At 46.6% G+C, this 21,237-nt stretch overlaps 1 protein-coding gene across 1 annotated transcript in view; it reads right to left on the bottom strand.

The window, feature by feature from the left end:
• Window positions 1–21,237, bottom strand: part of ERGIC1 (endoplasmic reticulum-golgi intermediate compartment 1) — a 103,438-nt gene that overhangs the window by 75,136 nt on the left and 7,065 nt on the right. Inside the window, exons 3-4 of the mRNA XM_007951667.1 lie at window positions 15,911–15,983; window positions 2,595–2,689 (exon numbers count right to left, since the gene is read on the bottom strand). Coding sequence (XP_007949858.1) covers window positions 2,595–2,689; window positions 15,911–15,983 — 168 coding nt within the window. The remainder of the gene's footprint in view (window positions 1–2,594; window positions 2,690–15,910; window positions 15,984–21,237) is intronic.

The following is a 21,237-nucleotide window of genomic DNA, read 5'->3' as shown; positions in this document are numbered from 1 at the left end:
CTGCGACGATGGGCTCAAGTATAGCAGGGATTGTGGGGCTGGCGCGGGATCGGGCAGTGTTTCGTTCTGCTATGCATGGGGTCACTATGAGTCGGAAACGACTCGACGGCACTTAACAACAACAACAACATGGTCACATCATCTGTGAACAGAAATAATTTTACTTTTTCTTTTCCAATTTGGATACTTTTAATCTCTTTTTCTTGTCTTAATGCTTTGGCTAGAGCCTCTAATACAATACTGAATAGAAATGGGGAGAGCAGGTACCCTTTTTTTATGCCTAGTTTCAAGGCAAAAGAGTTCAGTCTGTCTCCATTAAGTACATTGTTGGCTGCTGACTTTTCACACATGCCTTGAATCATACTGAGGATATTTCCCTTCTATTCCATCTTCTTGAAAATTTTCATCAAAAAAGAGTGTTGGATTTCATCAAACGTTTTTCATGCATCTATAGAGATGATCATGTGGTTCTTTTTCCTTTGTTCTAATGATGTGGTGTATCATGTTGGTTGATTTTCTAATGCTGAACCATCCCTGCATTCCTGGTATACCTCTCCTCTTAGTGTATTTCAACAGATTCAGGACAGGGACTGGCCCAGAATAAAAGCTGGATAAATGGTAGCTGTAGTCACTATTTTGCTCCTATTATTTATAACATAAGAACAGCTCTAAAATATTCACTGAACAACAAACCCCAGTATGGTGCCTTATAATGGGGTCCCTATCATGTAAAAAGGAAAATAAAGCCTAAAATACTATATATCTTTGCAGATGAACACATGCACAAGTACAGAAGGACAGAAAACAGCCCCAACTACTAACGGAAGCTTCCTCTGGGGATGATGATATGCTGGGGAATATGAAGGAGAACAGGGAGACTTTTACCTTTTTCTTTATATATTTCTGTATTTTTAATTAAAAAAATTTTTTTTTGTTTAAATAAAATATACTTCTGTATTACTTATGTACCAAGAAAATGTTTTTAAAAGCAAGCTATGAGGCTGTACACAATATGATCTCAGCCATGTTTAAAAATGTACAGAATAGAAGCCCAACCAGAGGGAATTACGTCAAAATGTCAACCAACACTACGGTGGTGGAATCGTGGGCGATTTCCTCTCTCAGCTTCTCTAGATTTTCCAAAGGAGCAATAATAAGCACGCATTTTTTCTATAATAAAATTTAAAGCTCTTTTAAAGAAAAGCCAAAGTCCTGTACGCCAGCAGAGCCTGTGGTCCAGGTGGGAAGCAGAGAGGGGGTGGCACAGCCAGCAGCCTGAGGCTTGCCAGCCCCGGCTGGGCTACTGCCCAGAGCTGGGCCAGAGCATGGAACCAGATCCCTTCCCTCCTATTGTTCCCAGTCCTCTGTTCTGACTAAGAATTTCCTAGTTCTAGAGACACAACCAGCTCCTGAATGAGAAGCTGCCAAAAGAAGTATTTTTTCTAAGAGAAAAAGAAAACATAAAAATAAAACCAACCTATTTCAACAGGTTCCCTGGCTTGGGGCCCACAGTGGATTCAAACTCATGACGTACTTCTCACTGTAGGACTCCAGAGCAGTAACAGGGCCAATTCTCTCCCTTATCTCTGGTTGGAGACTCATCCAACCATGCCCTGAACTAGGTGGAAACACGTAAGTGGGGAAAGGCCCTGAAGCAGGTTACAGCCAGGTTGGGGCAGAGGGAGAGCCAGAACCCCAGCCCACATCTCACCAGGCCCTCCCAGCAACCTCAGGCCAGAGAGTCTATTTTGCAGATGAGGAAGCTGAGGCTTGGAGATCACTTTAGCCAGAGGTCACTGTTTTAGTGAGCAAAGCAGTCAGAATGGCCAAAGTAAACTTCAAATGAGTTTTGTTTTATACAAGTAATTCAGTCTCCTGGTTAAAACAAACTAGAGCAGGAAGGAAATAGGAAGTCTTCCAACTCTCCCCTGTAACAGATACTGGTGGAACTCCTTCCAGACCCCATTTATTGGTTGGTGCAGGCCAGGCCTATACCTTCTCCAGGGCACTGCTCTTAGCTGACTAGAAGTCTCCTTGCCTTGAAATGCTTGGGAGGTTATGTGACACCTGAACCCTTCCTTTCACCACACATGCGCACACACTTGCAGCCATTAGCCAATAATATGGACAATAACAGCCTGGTCCCTTGCTACTGGGAAGGGCAAACTACCATGGTGTAATCCACACTCCAGAACTCCTGTGGGGTCTGGCTGAGATTAGATTTCAGCTGAATACACATCTCTGCTTATCCTCTTGCTCTGCCCTATCCTGCTTCCGTCCTGAGAGCCTTCTCTTCACATGTCACTTGCATGAGAAGCCTCATCTCAGGCTCTGCCCCTAGGGACCATGACTTAAGATACCCTCAGTGGCTATCCTCTAGAGGTAACCCATTAGCAGTGTTTCGCACGCACCTCCAAGTGCATGCACATTCATCACATTCTCCTCGTAAAGAGAGTGGGGAGGGTCATATACTATGAACTGTTTGCAGTCTTCTCTGTTCATGTAATATATCCTGGCTGTCTCTCCATTTTGCATTCAGAGATCTGCCTGAAAGAGTTGTCTTGCTGGAAGCAGGAACTGTTGGGAATACTCACATTCACAGTGCAAATTAGGTAAACTGATGTTCAGACTGACGTCAATTTTGCCCCCGCTGTCCTTGTCCGGGTCATCGACATAGAGCTCGTTCACACTGAGGGAGAGACAAACACAGAGGCTTTCACTGAGATGGGGTTCTAGTCTCGGCTGCAGAGGACAGGCAGGGACTTGGTGACCACAATGCAGAGAATCCAGACACTGATCTCAGCACACACTAAGGTGGGGTATGTTTGGAGGGGGCACAGGTCCCCTTCTTGACTACTTTCCAAGTGTGACTAAATGCTGGCCATATACTGAGAGGGAGCACAGTCTCTCAGGAGGGAGAGAGAGAGTGGGGTGAGATTAAGAGTATAGGCAGAGTCAAGTTCAAATCCTGATACTGGCACTTACTATGTCAACTTGGCCAGCTAACTTCACCTCAGTGAGCCCCACCTGTTCAATGGGATATCACCACCCATGACTAATGGGGTTGTTTGAACAATTACATGAGAAGTGTGGGTCTTACTAGGATCAGGGACAACAGGCACATGAGACATTACTCCCTCCTTCTTTTGAGATTTCTTCTCACCCAGCTGGAAGCCAGGAATTCCCTTGCTCTCACAAAGCCCTGAAACATGACTACATAGTTGTATTAGTTTCCTGTTGCTGCTGTAACAAATTGCTACAAAGTTGATGGTAAAACAACTAATAAATTTATAATCTTATAATTCCGGAGATCAGGAGTCTAATATGGGTTTGCAGGGCTGTGTTCTTCTGGAGAATCCATTTCCTTGCCTTTTTCATCATCTAGAGGACACCCACATCCCTTGGTTCATGGCCCTTTCCCATTTTCAAAGCCAGCAGTAAGCATCTACTGTCTGACCTCCTGCTCCCTCCCTCTTATAAGCACCCTTGGGATTATGTCAGGCCCACCTAGACAATCCAGGATATTTTCCCCATTTCAAGGTCCTTACTTTAATCACACCTCTAAAGTTCCTTTTGCCATGTAAGGTAACATATTCACAGGTTCCGGGCACAAGGATGCAGACATTGTTTGTTGTTGTTGTGTTGTTATGTGCCATCGAGTCGGCCTTGACTCACAGTGACCCCTCCTTGTGTTTCTGAGGTGCTATCACTACGGAAGTAGATTGCCCAATCTTCCTTCTGAGGAGTGGCTGGTGGGTTTGAACTGCCAGCCTTCTGGTTAGCAGTCAAGTGCCTTAGGTACTATGCTACCAGAGCTCCTAGACATTGTTTGGGGAGCCGTTACTCTGTTGACTGCAATAGACACAATTTGGGGGCAGGTGACTCCACAGGCAGCCATGTCACCACGCTGCTAGGGACAGAAGATGGAACAGGACATAATGCTGGGATCTCTTAGCACACACAGTTACTGAACAAATGCTTTTTGAGCCCCTAAGACCTGCCAGGCACTAGAGATGTATGTGGTCCCTTCCCTAAGGGAGTGTACAGCCTCACAAATCAAAGAGATAGCACTAGTTACCAGTTGCTGTCGAGTCGACTCTGACTCATGGTGATCCCATGAGTTCCGTAAGGTTTTTAATGGCTGACTTTTCCAGAAACAGATCACCAGGCCTTTCTTCCAAGGCACCTCTGAGGGGACTCAAACCTCCAACCCTTCAGCAGGCAGCTGAGCGCATTCACCATTTATACCTCCCAGGGACTAGGGAGCCAGTACTCACTTCCTAAGTAATTGTGTTACTACCAACCCTGGTCAATGCTCATGGTCAATGCTACGAGAGGGACTCATGGGCACTGCTCTTGGGTTAGACTTCCTGTAGCTCTGAGCTGAGAGCTGAAGATGAGTAGGCACTGGGCTGGAAAGGAGAGGAAAGAGAATTCTGACTGCATGTGCAAAGGCTGGTGAGTGGGAAGGCACGGTTCATCTGGGAAACTGAGTGAAGGTCAGTATGGCTGCTGGGTAGAGCAAAGGGAAGCGTAGTGTGTGATGAAGTCACAGAGTAGGTGCCAGATCAGCAAGGGCCTCAGAGGCCATAGTGGAGCCTTTAGATTTTTTTAAATTGTGGTCAATATCTATGTAACAAATCATTTGCCTTTTCAAAATTCTTCACCTGTACAATTTAGTAATATTAGCTTTGACAGCCCTCGGTTGTGCAAATAGTTAGGTGCTCTACTACTAGCTGAAAGGTTGAGAGTTTGAACCCAGTGAAGACAGCCTAGGTGATCTGCTTCCAAAAGGTCACAACTTTGAAAATCCCATGAAGCACAGTTCTGCTCTGCACACAGTGGGTCATCATGAGTTGGATGAACTCAGTGGCAACTAACAACAGTTTTGTTCATCGTGTTGTTCAACAATTAACATTACTGTTTCTGAATTTTACCATCACCCTCAAAAAAAGCTCAGTGGGGCTTTAGATTTGATACTGCGTGTGATGACCAAGTCAGGCTAGCACTTGAATGGGCTCCCTCTGGCTGCGGTGAGGACCAGAGGAGCCACCATGCACCAAGGATGCCAGATAGAGGGTGTTGCAGGGGATCTGGGAGAGATGATAGTGGCAGTAAGAATAGACAGGAGGGATGAAGACAGGGTATGTTTGCAGGCTGAGCGGGCAGGACTTGGGTATAGATGGGACTGGGGGTGGCAGAAGGAGGCATGCAAGAAGACTACCATTTATCTCTGGAACTTTTTGTTGGGCTGGAAGAGGAACAGGAGTGGCAGGCAGGGAGAGCTTCCAAGTTCCATCTTGGCTGTGCTGAGGTTGAGGTGTCTTGTAGACAACCATGAGGAGCTGCTGAGTGGATGTCGGATGGCTGTGTCTACAGCCCACTTCTGAGTCACAGATAATCCCCATGGAGGGAGGAAATCTAATCTACAAGCTTGGCCCAGTACACTCCTAAAGCGGTCAGTGCTTGATGTGGCCGGGATGTGATTATTTTAAACATTTATGAGGCCCCCGAGGTCCTGTCCACAGGTTGTGAAATAAAGAAGGATCGCTGACCCTAAACAATCACACTTCAAGATAACTTTGTAAGTGCCACTTACATTTAGGGAAGAACAAGTCATACCAAGATAAGGGCATTTCAATTTTATTAGGACCCTGTCTTTGAACCCCTAGCACCTAGTGTGATAATAACTGGTGCTCAATCAACAAGAAAACTGGGTGGGCTCAAAAAGACACCAAGGGCTGTTTCATTTAGAATTGCCCCATCTTCCTTTCATGAAGTGCCTCGTGGGTTTGAACTTCCAACCTTCTGGTTACCAGTCAAATGCCTTAGGCACTATGCCACCAGAGCTCCATTCTCAGAGATAAGAACATTCATAAGGAGCTCTGGTAGCATAGTGCCTAAGGCATCTGACTGCTAATCAGAAAGCTGGTGGTTCAAACCCACCAGCCACTCCTTGGAAGGAAGGTTGGGCAATCTACTTCCGTAATGATACTGCCTTGGAAACCCAAGGAGGGGTCGCTATGAGTCAAATCTGACTCAAAGGCAAGAACATTAATAGATGAGGCTTAGTCTTCAGATTGCTAACCCCTCAACCCGTTAAACTAGAGGACTCCTCATCAGGGAGGGCTATGATTTGCGTTTACATTATCCCATCTGCTCCTGTGAAATGTCCTGATTCCCATTTTAAGTGAGGAAACTGAGGCTCAGAGAAGTTGAGGCTCAGAGAGGTTGAGTCCCATCCCCAAAGTCATGCAGCAGAAAATGGCAGAACTAGAATTCCAACTTAGGTCTGCCTTACGTCTGAATCCCAGGTTCTCCATGGCCCCTTGCAGCCTCCCCTCCCTCTCCTCATCAGCCTCTAGGGTCAAGGAAGTAAAGGAGGAGGACTTGACCCTCTGAGGCCACAGGGTATGGGGAGGGGAGACAATTGAAAGGAAAAAAAAGAAAGAAATTCCATTGTTGTTCAGTCAACTCCACCTCATGGTGACCCCACACATGCACAGTAGAACCATGCTCCAGGCTGTGACCTTTTAGAAGCAGATTGCCAGGCCTTTCTTCTGAGAAGCTGTGTAGTCTGAACCACCAACATTTTGGCTAGTAGTCAAGGGCTTAACCATTTGTGCCACCCAGGGACTAGAGAGGGGGAACAGAGTGAACAAGCCAGTGGGAAAGATGGGGCAGATCACACACAGGAGGTGAAGTCTGAGCAGGAGATATTGTTCTACAGCCAAGTGCTCCTCCTTGGCCTCTAGCACCCAATTTCTACTGTGGCCTTAATTCGCAACTCCAGAGAGTAGATGAGTAATAAAGTCTCTGGGTGATTAAGAAAATGATCACTGCGGGAGGGGCGGGCTCCAGCTTCTCTTCCCAGCCTAGTGAGCAGCTTCCTCAAAGCCTCTCACCTTTCCCACCTGGCTAGGCGGGGCTTCTGCACAGCACTGAGGGACTGTGGGATGATGTCACCTATGCCAATCCTCTGGAGGTGATCTCAGCAAAGAGTAAGGTGAATCCCAAGTGTGGCGCCAAGGTGAGCTCACCCTCCAGGCCCCAGGAGGCCTCTCCCAGCCCATCAATCCATGTCTTCTGGACTAGAAAAAGCCAAGTGGCCAGGCTCCCTGGGGCTGAGAGCTGCCCAGCACAAAGGGGCTGAGGTGTAGGGAGGAAGGGCAATACACCAGCCACAGAGGTCTGGGCCAGACTGGTTATGTAAGGAAGAACTGGCTGCTCCCAGGCTCCTTCCTGGAGGGTTTGGGATAAACATGGTTCAACACCCGGTGCCTCCACCCGATGAGGTCAATACAGCCACTTTCCACATCCAAGGCAAATGTTCCAGGCTGCTGGCTTCCTGCCATTCCTGGCCAGTGCCTCGTGCCCTCCCACGGCCCCCAAGCGCAGGTGTGGGTGTGCCAAGGCGAACTGGCTTTATAGGCCAGGGCTAGGCTGGTTTTATAAAGCAAACAGCTAGCCTGTCAGAATCAAGCCACCTGAAAGGTATATACATACATACTTTTTGTGGATGAGCTATTATTTGGGGTCCTCATGGGCTGGTTCTTCCCCTTGTTAGTTTGGACAGCTGAAGGGACTGGTGGGATGGTGGGAGACAGGTGGGTTCACTGCCTTGGCTCTGCCAGTTAGATGCTAGAACGCCTGGGACAAGTTGTTTCATCTCTCGAGTCTGTTTCCTCAATTGTAAAACTGAAAAGCTGCTTATGAAATTAGAAAACAGACAAAATTAATCTATGGTAATAAAGTTAGATTAGTGGTGGGGGTGCACTGACTGGGAGGGGCCACAAAGGAACCTTCTAGAGTGTTGGAAATGTCTTTTGTCTTGATCTGGATGGTGGTCATGCTAGTGTATACATTTGGAAGATTTATCAAGCCTTACCCTTAACATATGTGGCCTTTGCTGTATGTAAGTTACATAGTGAAACTTGCAAAAGCTGGAGCCTATGTGAACTAACAGAGGAGGAAAACTCAACTCTTTTCCATTGATAAGAGAGTGACAGAAAAGTGGTAAGAGTGCATCCTGTCAAAGGCAGAAACTCTGAGACCTAGAAAAACAAGGCAATTCCATTAAGTGCTGGCTCTCAAAGGGTTCACGGTAAAGTTGTTTTTCACCAAAGAAGAAAAAAAGGAGGAGGAAGGGAGGTAGGGAGAAAGTGAAAAAGGGGAAAAGGATTTTGAGCCACTTCTAGGGCTGCTTAAGGATTACTGGGTAAAGCTGCAGGGTGCCCAGGGCAGGGGTTTGTCTCTGACCCCCACCATGATAAAGGAATGGGTTCAAATCCAGGCTCTTCCACCCGCTGAGATTTTGCCTCTGTTGGCCTTAGTTTCCACAGATGTAAGATGGGCACAATTACAGTATCTGTGTCTTGGGGTTGCTGAGACGTTTAAGTGAAAACACACAAAACACTCGGAACAGTGTTTAATAAATAATAAGTGCTTAATAAGTGTCTGCTATATTCTGTGTCCACTATTTCATTGTTGTCAAAGTTTACTGAGCTGGTAATAATGTGGATACTAATGAACCCACCTCACAGCAGTGGTGAGGATTAAATGTGTCGATACACGCAAGACACTTAGCATAGCCCCTGGTATATTCTATGTTGCTGTTACCTGCCTTCAAGTTGGCCTCCAACTTAAGGGGACCCCATGCACAACAGAACAAAATGCTGCCCAGTCCTGTGCCATTCCCATGATTGGTTGTGGCCTGGACCATTGTGATCCATGGAGTTCTCTGCCCCCCACCACCTTAGCAAGCAAGTCTTGTTTATTTTTAAGTTTTTGCAGTGTTTCCTTCCCTCCCCTCCCACCCCTAGTAACCAACAAAGAAAGTTTCCTTCCATATATACACCATTCCTTGACTTTTTACAATAATGAACTAATACAGTATTTGTTCTTCTGTGATTAACTTATTTCACTCTGCATAATGTCCTCCAAGTTCATCCACATTATGTGGTGTTTTGCAGATTATACCTTATTCTTTAGCGTTGCATAGTATTCTATTCCACTGTATGTACTATAGTTTGGCTATCCATTCTTCTGTTGATGGGCACCTAGGTCATTTCCATCTTTTTGCTATTGTAAACAGTGCTGCGATGAACATAGGTGTGCATGTATCTGTTCTTATCCTGGCTCTCACTTCTTTAGGATATATACTACATGGAGTTTTTACTAGCTGATTTTCAGAAACAGCCTGCCAGGCTTTTCCTCCTAGTCTCTTTTAGTCTGAAAGCTCTGCTGAAACCTGTTCAGCATTGTAGCAACATGCAAGCCTCCAATGACAAGTGGTGGCTACGCAGAGGTACACTGGGTAGGAATTGAACCTAGGTCTCTGGCACAAAAAGTGAGGACTCTACCTTAGCTACCAATCACTCTGGTATATTCTAAGGTCCCCATAAAAGCTAGCTTTTCTTATAACTAATCAAAGGAGATGTTCCAGTTTGGTATACTGGGTGCTTTCACATGCATTATCTCATTTAATACTCACAGCAAGTCACTGTTCAATAGGGGTTACTGCTCTCTTTTTCACATGGGACAAAACCTTGCTCAGACGAAAGTAAATGATTGGCCAAGACACCACAACCAGAAAAGGGCAGGATCTGAACTCAGAACCACCTGAGCCCAGAACACATGTTCTTCCTACTGCATTATGTTGTCTGGAAGGAGACCTGGTGGTGCAGTGGTTAAAATGCTCAAGTGCCAACCAAAGGGCCAGCAGTTTGAACTCACTAACCACACTGCAGGAGAAAGATGAGGCAGTCTGCTTCTGCGAAGATGACAGTCTTAGAAAACCTATGGGGCAGTTATACTCTGTCCTATAGGGTCACTATGATGTGAGTCAGAACAGACTTGATGGCAGTGGGCTGGAGTTTGGCTTTGGTATATTGTCTGGAGGGGACAGACATCAATTACAAACGGAGGGGCAAATGGCACCCAGATATTCTTTCGATGTAGGGGTCTCTGCCCTTCTGGGTCATCTTCAGAGGCACCCTGACACCTGTGGCCTAGGCACCTACAGGGCATGGAGGCACTCCAAGATCCGCATCCTTTGTGCCCCACGAGGCTCCCTCCATCCCGTCCAGCTGCCAAACACTGGTGGACTTCAGCACCTGACTCTCCCTGCCAGGACTGTGCTTCCTGAGTGTGGGCTCACACGCTTCCGTGGGATGGAGGGAGCTATCTATTGTGAGCAGGCTGATTCGTTCCCACAGTGAGAACTCCAGAAAGCAGGCAGCACGCATGAACTGATGGGAAGACTGGGGCCACATTCCAGGTGCAGAACGCCACACGGCGTCAGGGAGCCAGCCCCACGTGGCTGACGTGCACAGGGGTCTGCTGGTGATGGCCATGTAGGGAAAGAGGAAGAAGGGGGCCGGAGAGGTGTGGGTGGGGGGGAGCGCAAGTGGAATGTAATAGAAGGCCTTGAAATTCTAGGCTGAGGCATGAGCCCGATGACATCTATGGAAAACAATTTTATTTGCTTTCAGAAGAGCACTTGAATAGTTCAGATTCCTGCCCAGAGTTGCTGACCTCCACCGTGCTGAATAATTTGATTTAATGGAAACTTATGCAGCGGCGTGGCCTGCAATGAAGGCTTGAGAGGCTTGGGGGGTGGGGGGAGAGACATAAATTATGCAAACATGTTCTTAGGACCTACAGTTTTAAATTCTAACTGTTGCAGGTAAAAGTAAGTGTATCTCTTCTTCTCAACCAGGTGGATGTCCAAAAAAGTTGTCCCCACAGCTTCTTGGCCATACTTGCCCCCCATCACCCCAGTTCTGCCCTCAGTACCTCTGTCTTGGGTCATCGCCCCACCTGGCTTTGGCCACCAGGGCCACCCTTACCCAAAATCCCACTTTACAAGAAGAGGGCTTCCTAAGGCAGAACCTGATCTAGCACTCCCCACTCACATGCCTTCAGGTCTCCATTGCCAGGAGTACAATCCAGCTCCTGGAAGTGAAATCTGAAGCTCTCTTCCCAGCCCTGGCCCCTAGTACGGGTTTCAGGGTGGGGACTCCTAAGCTTGGAGGGAGACTCAGCTCTTTGTCTTGGTTAAGCCTCCCCATTCTGGGTCTGCAAGGATTTCCTTCTTTAGCATCTGAGGGCACAGTTCAAGGTGATCTCCAAGTTCCCACTGGGTGGACAATGGTTTCCTGGAGCTCTGCCTGCCTGCTTATCTGACCACTTACTCCAGAAGAGTGCATTTAAATCTCCCAGTAGGGTCTGACCAAAAAGCAGTGGCTCTCATGCTCCTGTGAGGCACTGTGGTTCAGTGCTAGAACTCTCACCTTTCACATGGGAGTCTTGGGTTTGATTCCTGACAATATACCTCAGGTGCAGTGACCACCCATCTGTCAGTGGAGGCTTGCCTGTTGCTGTGATCCTAAATAGGTTTCAGTAGAGCTTCCAGACTAAGAGAGATTAGGAAGAAAGACCTGGTGATCTACTTCTGAAAATTAGCCAGTGTAAACCCTATGGATCACAATGGTCCAATGGGGTTGCCATGAGTCAGGGGCTGACTTGATGGTACCTAACAACAACTCATGCTCCAAAGTGTCCTGGGCAGGAAAGGAGGGTGCAAAGGAGCAGCAATGCTGAGTCTGGGCTCTGGTGTCAGACAGATTCAATTCTGACTCCACCTCCACTACTTACTTACCTCATGTGGCTTTAGCCTCCTACTGCCTCAGTTCCCCTAACTGTAAAGGGGGGCTAACCACAGTATATACCTCAAGGTTTTTTATTGACAATTACATGAGATGGTCATCATAAAGCATTATGGTTGGTAGCTGGCATGTGGTTCAGTTAAATCATAACTGGAAAGTGTAGTAAGTTGTATTATCCTACAAACCATCAACAGAGTTCTAGTTACTAGGTTTTATAGTTATAAAGCTTAGATTAATAATTATGAAGAGGTGTCAGAGCCAGTCTGTCAAAGGCCGGAATGTTCTGCGGCCATGTTCTCTGCAGAGGGGACTGCTTCTCTGGAACCACAGAGTCTCAGTACACGCTGTGGGGCCACTTTTCCAAGAATAATTACCGGCCTGTTCGAAGCCCACACAAACACGCATCCCCCCTCACCGTGCCCCGCCAGAATAAGCATCTTATGTCACTGATAACCACAGACTGGGTTGAAATGATGTTGATCCAACCAGTGGTGACCTCATTTCCTTGGATTACAATCAAGGGGGGTTAATTTGCTGCGGTCACAAAACCGCCAGGGAGGGCTAGTTGCCCAGAAGAGAAAAACTATGACCTCTGGCTCTTCCCAAACCTGTGGCGCTTCCTGGAGGGCTGAGGGTCAGGGATGCTTCTGATAAAGGGAAGACCCCAAAGGGGCCTTAGGCTCTCAGGAGACTTATCCCTACACATTCCCTGTAGTCAACTCCTGCATCACGGTAATGTGGCAGCAGGGGGAAAAGGGAGGCTAGGGTACCGTGTCCTTTTTGCTGTTAACAGTTTTAAACATCAATTGTTTAAATTCTTACACTTGTCTACTCCTGTGATTTTTGACTAATCCAAAAACCTATCATGATTGAGTTGATTCTGACTCATAGTGACCCTACGAGCAGATTAGAACTGCCTTGTAGGGTTTCCAAAGCTATAATCTTTATGGAAGCAGATTGCCACATCTTTCTCTCATGGAGTGGCTGGTGGATTCAAATCGCTGATCTTTTGGGTTAGGAGCTGGGCACTTAACCACTGTGCCACCAGGACACCTTTTTGACTAATAAACTTGAAAAGTTTTATATTGTGATAAACTATATATTACATAAAATTTGCCATTTTAACATTTTTAATTGGGAAAAACAAACAAATGAAAAAAGAAACAAAAAAACCAAACTCACTGCCTTCAAGTTGATTCGACTCATAGAGACCTCTATTTGGGTTTCTGAGGTGGTATCCCTATGGAAGTAGACTGCCTAATCTTCCTTCTGAGGAGTGGCTGGTGGGTTTGAACCACCAGCCTTCTGGTTAGCAGTCAAATGCCTTAGGCACTTTGCTACCAGGGTGTCTTTATGGATGGAACCTCTGGCCATGGGGGCTCTGGACAGAGCTCTCTTCTCATGCCCATCCTCTCCCTAACCCTGAATGTGGACGAAAAAGTGCTTAGCACAGGGCTGGACACAGGCCAAACACTCATGAACTGGCTCTGATGTCCTTATTCTTCCCCTTACCCCTTCTCCTTTCTGCTCTCTAGGACTCTGTGTGACCCATGGTTCCCAGGATGCCCCCAGGAAGAAGAGGAAGTTCCTGACAGTGGAGAGGGCAGAGCAGAGGGAACATGGTGTGTTTCTGAGAAACCAAGCCCTGCCCTTGGCAAACGGAATGAGCTGTCCAGGCTTGCTGGACCGGCCCTTCCCCACACTCTCAGGCACACGGCAGGTGGAGCTCCACCCGTTGAAACCTCAAGTTCTGATGTCAAAACCTACTTGTCCTATGGCCCCTTGCCTCAGCACCCTGCCTCACATTGGCTGGGTTAACTACCCCTCAACATTCTTAGTAGGAGGCAGGCGAAGCTATTCTTAACTCAAGGGAGGTACAAGGAGAGGGAGAAGGAAGCATCTAAAACCAGGTACAGCAGAGTAGAGTAGAACTGTGCTCCCTAGGGTTTTACTGAGCATTTACTGTACGCTAAGAGCTGAGTGGCCTTAAACCCTTTTTAGAGTTACATGGAGAAAAAAATACTAAGATGATAGATCAGCTGGCCTACTGATATTAAGATATGCCAAGCATTCTATTAGGCAGATGCCTTGCTGGCAAATAATCTTGTTTTCATTAAACAAGTATCAGTAGGCCAGCTGATCCATCATCTTAATATTTTTTTCTCCATGTAACTCAAAAAAGGGTTTAAGGCTCTGGTAGCATACTTCCTCAGGCATATGACTGCTAACCAGAAGGCTGGCGGTTCAACCTACCAGCCACTCCTCAGAAGGAAGGTTGGGCAATCTACTTCCGAAGTGATACTGCCTTGGAAACCCAAGGAGGAGTCACTATGAGTCGGGTCCAATACGACGGCACATAACAACAACAACAATCCTCATGAAATATATATCTTCAGTTCCCTCACACCCCATCTCCTATCCTTTTTTTTTTTTTCTTCACAGCACTTATCACTAATTTATATTTTCTAGTTTTGTTTCCTTGTTGATTGTATTCTTTCTACCACTGGCATTTTCAGCTTCTCTGAACACTGACCCACCAAACCAAACCAAACCAAACCAAACTCACTGCCATCAAGTCGTTTCTGACTCATAGTGACCCCTGTTGGGTTTCTGAGGCGGTAAATCTTTACAGAAGTAGATTGTCCCATCTTCCTTCTGCGGAGCAGCTGGCAGGTTTAAACCGCTGACCTTCTGGTTAGCAGTTAAGTGCTTCATCCACTGCTCCCACCGACCCACAGGACCCTTAATAAGGTAGATCTGGTCCCTGCTCTCTAGGTGCTCATGATCAAGGAGGATTCCTATAAATACATGGCAGTGCACAGGGCCTGACCCATCTTGGTTCCACCTATTCCATCTATCTTCTCCTGCTTGCTTCCTTTGTTCCAGCTCCATCGGCCTTCTCTCTATTTTACACACACATACACACACACACACAGTTAATTCCTGACCCCAGGGCCTCTGCACTGACAGTCCCCTTGCCTGGAACTTGTAAAGCCTCCTATCCTGTCCCTGGGGCTCACGCAGCACTCCTGTGCTCTGCTGTCACATGTGTACACCTCCCTCCTTGCTCAGAATATGGGCTCAGGAGATACTGTGGTGTGACTGTGGGCAAAGCCTCAGTTTCCCCACCTGCAAAGAAAGGACCTGGGCTGTTTGAGGATTAATAGCAGTAAATGCTTGTAGGGCAACCAGGGGCATCTTGGGTAAAGCTTCTATGTTTTTAGTTTTCTATTATCTTATGGCTGAGAGGAGGGCTAAAGGAAACCAAATCAATTCCATGAGTGAAAAAGAAAATTCCAGTGCTGCACAGGGGAATGGGTAGCCAGGGCCCATCCCTGTGATGACTTTCTGGGTTGTAAACAAAGAAGTGAAGAGGCTCGGAAGCTTTGAGCAGTGCCAGAGGCAGGAAGCTCCTGGTTCTTATTCTTTCTCCAGAGGGGTGGCAGATGAGGGCAGGGCTGAATAATCCCACTGGCATTCTATGTTACACAGAGTCCAGAGCGTTTATTAGGTTACCCAGACAACGAATAATTCTAGGAATCGGGGATAGGTCCACTCTGAGTCAAGAGCTGTTAGGAAGCCCCCACGGATTCCTAACCAAGTGTGGGCCTGAGAAAAGGGTTTATTTAGCTGAGGGGCCCTACTCTGATGTCAGCAGCTTCGTCCCTCTCTGGGAGGAAGCTGTGTCTATTTCTCTGAACTCTTCTAGCGCTAACATCAAATGACCCGGTGATGATTCAGAGGAAAAAAAGCCCAATAGCCAAACAGTGGAACAGTAAAAATGAACACATTATGTCTGTTCATCTATGGACCCACGAAGCCCACTTCCATCCCCAGCCCCAGCCCCCCACATTTTCTCTTCGGCTTTAACAAGCAATATTCACTTTGGTCCTAACTTTCAAAACTCAGGAAACAAAAGAGCAACGATTGCCACAGGCTTCAGACCAGAAGTTGGATGGTTCTGAGGTTTCTCTCCTTTTTCAGGATCCTCCCTCTCGTCTGCCCAACCACTGTCATTGAGTCAATTCCAACTCATAGCAACCCTACAGGACAGAGAACTGCCCCATAGGGTTTCCAAAGCTCTGTATCTTTATAGAAGCAGACTGCCTTATCTTTCTTCCATTGAGCAGCTGGTAGGTTTGCACTGATGACCCTTTTGGGTAACAGCCCAATGCTTTAACCACTGCACCACCAGAGTTCCCCAAAAGCCTCAGAACACCCCATTAGGAAGCCTGACTTACACTTCTGTTGTTATGAATCCGGTGAGCTCCGAGAGGAACAGGAATAGGATGAAGAGGCAGCAGCAGATGGAGACTGGAAGAAACAACACAGATGAGCACAGTTAAGGGGGATGGGCACTGATACAGGGAGGCCAGCCCCCTCCCCTCCCCTCCCCCCCCTTCCCTCTGGAGAAAAGCTGCTTAGAGGGAAGAGGAAAGAGGCCACCAGATGAAGCCTCAATATGAAGCCCTGCCCCTAGAAAGGTAGGTCATCTTGTTACTGATCTGACTCTCCCCTACATAGACCCTACAATAGAGGTAGACGCCACTGGGCTCTAGTTCAGCTTTCTTCCACAAGAGCTCCTGAAAGCAGAGGCCAGACAAAATAGAGGTTGCCACCTGGTCACCCACGAATGTGTTCTATTTGGCTTGAGTAATATACATTTTTAAAATTTGCATCAACATTAAACAATCCAGAGATCTCACATAAAGTTCAGCCTGCTGGCTTCTCTGAATACTTGGTCCTTGTTTCTATTGGTCTAAGCTTATCAGTTTGCCACAGACCCCACCACTCCCTCCTGCCTCCCCAATCCCATGGCTGAGATGGTACCCTCTAGGGTACCATCTATGCTCTGCCCATGCCTCCATCAGAACTAGAAGAATGAGGACACTGAGGCTGTGTTTCAAGAGGAGGGACAATTCTTTGTGGAAGTGAATAGTCCTATATGCATGAAACGCAGTTCTTTCTACATGTATGAAAGTTGGCCCACTTCATTTATATTTATCTCACCTGCCTGACCCCCGAAGATACTGGAATTTGTGGCCCCTGGAGTAAGGCCCCAGATACCTTTGCCCGTGGAATCAAGTCCTGACTCTTTGGGAGTCAGACCTCCAGCCCTATCTCCTGACACTCGACCACCCAGCCACTTGAACCATGTGCTGTTACCTAAGTATCGGGTTCATTTCTACTGCCTTGCTCCTGAAATTCCTGTGCCTGGAATGCCCTTTCCCACCATTCTCGCCATGGTCATCCTCTCTGCTAGGTGAACTCCTACTCATCTTCCCAGGCTGAGGGCCAGCTCAAATGTCCCCTTTTTTGGGAAGCTCTCTCCACCCTAAATCTGGAGAGGATCACTCTTTCCTCTTGTGTTTCCACATTTTACTGGTCCCTAAGGTTGTCTCTCCCACTAGGCATAAGCTCCCCAGCTCCAGTACATGGCCTAGGGCTGGGCACACTAGAGATACATCATGAAAGGTATATATATGTAAGGCAGGGAAAGGCCTCTGATGTATGAAACAAGAGCTGAACATCCCGCACATGGGCTTATGTACCCTTGCAGAGGAGTACAGTAGACAAGGGTGCAGTATGCCCTTACCATTCACCTACTTTGTGACCTTGGGCAAGTTACCTAACCTGTCAGTGCCTTAGTGTCCTCATTTGTAAAGTGCCAATAATAGGAGTACCTGCCCCAAAGGTCTGCTCTTAAGATTTAAATCACACAGGTATAACATAGAGGTATTATGCTTAACATAGTGCCTAACAGGTAATAATCACTCAAGCATTGTTTAATTATTAGAGCTGTCAAAAGGGAGACATTGGAGGGTTTATAATTTGGAGAAGGTGATTTGATAAGTTGGTTGACCCTTCCTTTCCTGCAAAGAAAAAAATTTCTGTTCCCACCTGCTGGTTGTTCTCAGCAGCCTCCACCTAGATGGGCAGAGCCATCATCATGGATACACAAGCTGGTTGGTTTTGTTTTGTTTGTTTCTCTTAGAACAAACGGTCAAAGATGCTTTGAGCAAAGAGCTAAGAGAATGAGCATTTGCTGAGTACCTACCCTGTGTACTGTTATGGGTTCCTTCACAGGAATCCCATCATTTCACACCCCTACCAGCTCTGATGGAGGATGAGCCATGCTGAACACGCTCACATCCACACAGCAGCTGCCACAGAGCTGACTGACTCACAGCAGTCCCATATGTATCAGAGTAGAATTGTGCTCCATAAGGTATTCTTTCCTTTTCTTTTTTTTCTTTTTAAATTGTGCTTTGGGTGCTTATATTGAACAGCTCATGTACATTTGATTTCACGGCCTGATTACCATCCCCAACCATAAAAAAGCTCTCCTCCCCTCTCTTCCCTGTGACTACCCCCTCCCTGTGCCCTTCTTATCCATGCATTCCTGTCTGCCCAGCTTTCCCTCTATGTGAATGCTACTTCTCTGATGGCTCATGGCTGATTGATCCAAGGGGTGCATCTCCCTGGGGTAGGTGTTCTGCATGTAGGTCTTTCTCACTGTCAGGATGAGAACCAATCTATGGAAATGAGTCCATTTCTAAGCCCAAGGGGTAACCTGGGGCCACAGTGAGTAATTCTGGTCATTTTCGCTTTTTTTTTTTTTTTTAATTTTGTTCTACATTTTTCCTCACACTCTATCCAGGAATCTCCAATTTGGATCCCTTTCCAAGTGGTTGGCATTGGTAGCCAGGCACCATCTAGTTCTTCTGGTCTCAGGTCATAAAGGTTGAGGTCCTTGTGGTCCATCTTATCCTTGGATTAATTATTTCCAGATGATTTTGCTTTTCTTCACTCTTCTTTGCTCCAGAGAGGAGACCAATAGTTGCATCTTAGATGGCCACTCAAAAACTTTTAAGACCCCAGTCACTACTCACCAAAGTACATTGTAGAACAAGATTTTTATGTACTATGTTGTGCCAACTGAACACGCTGTCCCCCGAGATTATAGTCCCGAGTCCACAGGCCCGGTGATTCTTTCTCTCAAGTGTTTGGCTGTCTTTGAGAAGTTACTCCAACTCTGTCTTCTGTTGCTTCTGTACTGTATGTGAATAATTTTATGCACAAGTGCATATGTAAGATTATCTTCAGCCAAATCTATCCCTGGTTAGTGTGATAGTTGGAGCTGTGTGTCAACTTGGCCAGACTACAATTCTGTGTGGTTTCAGCAGTTGTGATGTGGTTATTCCCATGATGGGATCAGATGAATATGTTTTGAGCAGCCAATCCGTTGAAAGGGAGTTTCCCTAAGGGTGTGGCCCTTATGGACATCCTGGAAAAAGAGACACTCTTCTGTGGATTGGGATTCTGTTGTGCTGTCTACAACTGTCCATGAGCGAACAATCCACCATTTGGCCTGGAGATCTTGGATTCGTCATTCATTGGAGTCAACAGCTAGTATACTGCCTGCCAACCTTGAGCTCCTCAGCCCCTGCAGCTGCATGAGTTGGGAAAAGCCTCCAGCTTAACATCTGATCCAAGAACTCTGGACTTGCCAGCTTCTGTAAGTGTGTGAGCCATTTTCCCAAGATAAATTTCTCTTTCTTTCTCTATATAAGCTTTACTGGTTTTGTTTCTCTAGAGAACCCAGTCTAACACATTTGGTACCAAGAGTAGGGTGGAAACGGGAGTGGTACCACTATTACCCCTAGTGACCCATTCAAAAAATTTTTGCTTCCTGTCCCTGCTACCCTATGCTCTGCAGGTCTGGAGATCTCTCTGAATGGGCCAAAGGAGTAAAGATATTTGTGTCTCATGTGAATGCCCACCAAAAGGTGACCTCAGCAGAGGAGGACTTTAACAATCAGCTGGATAGGATGACACGTTCAGTGGAAACCAGCCATCCTTTTTCCCCAGCTACTCTTGTCATTGCTCAATGGGCTCATGAACAAAGTGGCCATGGCGGCAGGGATGGAGGTCATGCGTGGGCTCAGCAACATGGGCTCCCACTTACCAAGGCTGATTTGGCTACTGCCACTGCTGAGTGCCCAATCTTCCAGCAGCAGAGACCAACACTGAGTCCATGATATGGAACCATTCCTCAGGGCGATCAGCCAGTAATGTGGTGGCAGGTTGATTACATTGGACCACTTCCATGGTGGAAAGGACAGTGTTTTGTTCTTACTGGAATAGATACTTATTCTGGATATGGATTTGCCTTCCCTGCGCACAATGCTTCTGCCAAAAAACTACCATCCGCAGATTTACAGAATGCCTTATCCATCATCATGGTACCCCACACAGCATTGCTTCAGATCAAGGGACTCACTTCACAGCAAATGAAGTGTGGCAGTGGGCCTATACTCATGGAATTCACTTGTCTTACTATGTTCCCCATCATCCTGAAGCAGCTGGCTTGACAGAATGATGGAATGGCCTACTGAAAACACAATTATGGCACTAACTAGGTGGCAATACCCTGTAGGGTTGGGGTAATGTTCTCCAGGAGGCTGTATATGCTCTAAACCATTGTCCAATATATGGTGCTGTTTCTCTAACAGCCAGGATTCACAGGTCTAGGAACCAAGGGGTGGAAACGGGAGTGGTACCACTATTACCCCTAGTGACCTACTCAAAAATTTTTTGCTTCCTGTCCCTGCTACCCTCTGCTCTGCGGGTCTAGAGATCTTAGTCCCAAAGGGAGTAACACTCCCACCGGGAGACACAATACTGATTGCATTGAACTGGAAATTAAGAATGCCACCCAACCATTTTGGCTTCCTCATGCCTCTGGATCAACAGACAAAGAAGGGCATTACTGTACTATGTGATGTGACATCCTGATTACCAAGGGGAAACTGGAGGTAGAGAAGCATTATGCCTGGAATACAGAAGATTCTTTAGGATGTCTCTTAGTAGTACCATGCCTGAAGTTAAAGTCAATGGAAAATTACAGCAACCCATTTCTTATATGACTACTAATGGCCTAGACCCTTCAGGAATGAAGGTTTGGGTCACCCCACCAGGCAAAGAACCATGACCAGCTGAGGTGCTTGCTGAGGGCAAGGGAAATACAGAATGGGTGGTGGAAGAAGGTAGTTCTGAATATCAGCTACGACCACGTGACCAGTTATAGAAACAAGGACTGTGATATATTTCTTCATTGTATATGTGCATCAAATATTTTTGTTTCCTTCTGTTATGAACTGTGAAATGTAAATAACATTAATGAGTTTCGATTGTATGAGTGTTAGCGTATCATGTTACGCACAAATATGACTTTATAATTGTCTTATTTAGAGATTATATATGGTTAATAAGATGTGTACAACTGCCAAGTTGACAAGGGGTGGACTGTGATAGTTGAAGCTGTGTGTCAACTTGGCTGGACTACAATTCTGTGTGGTTTAAGCAGTTGTGATGTGGTTATTCCCATGATGGGATCAGATGAATATGTTTTGAGCAGCCAATCCATTGAAGGGGAGTTTCCCTAGGGGTGTGGCCTGCTTCCAGTATATTTATGGACATCCTGGAAAAAGAGACACTCTTCTGTGGATTGGGATTCTGTTGTGCTGTCTACAACTGTCCATGAGCGAACAATCCACCATTTGGC

This window comes from Orycteropus afer, unplaced genomic scaffold (genome assembly GCF_000298275.1).
Source record: "Orycteropus afer afer isolate SDZICR_OR568_19922 unplaced genomic scaffold, OryAfe1.0 scaffold00306, whole genome shotgun sequence".
Taxonomy (NCBI): Eukaryota; Metazoa; Chordata; class Mammalia; order Tubulidentata; family Orycteropodidae; genus Orycteropus; species Orycteropus afer.
This window is presented reverse-complemented; position numbering and strand designations above follow the sequence as displayed.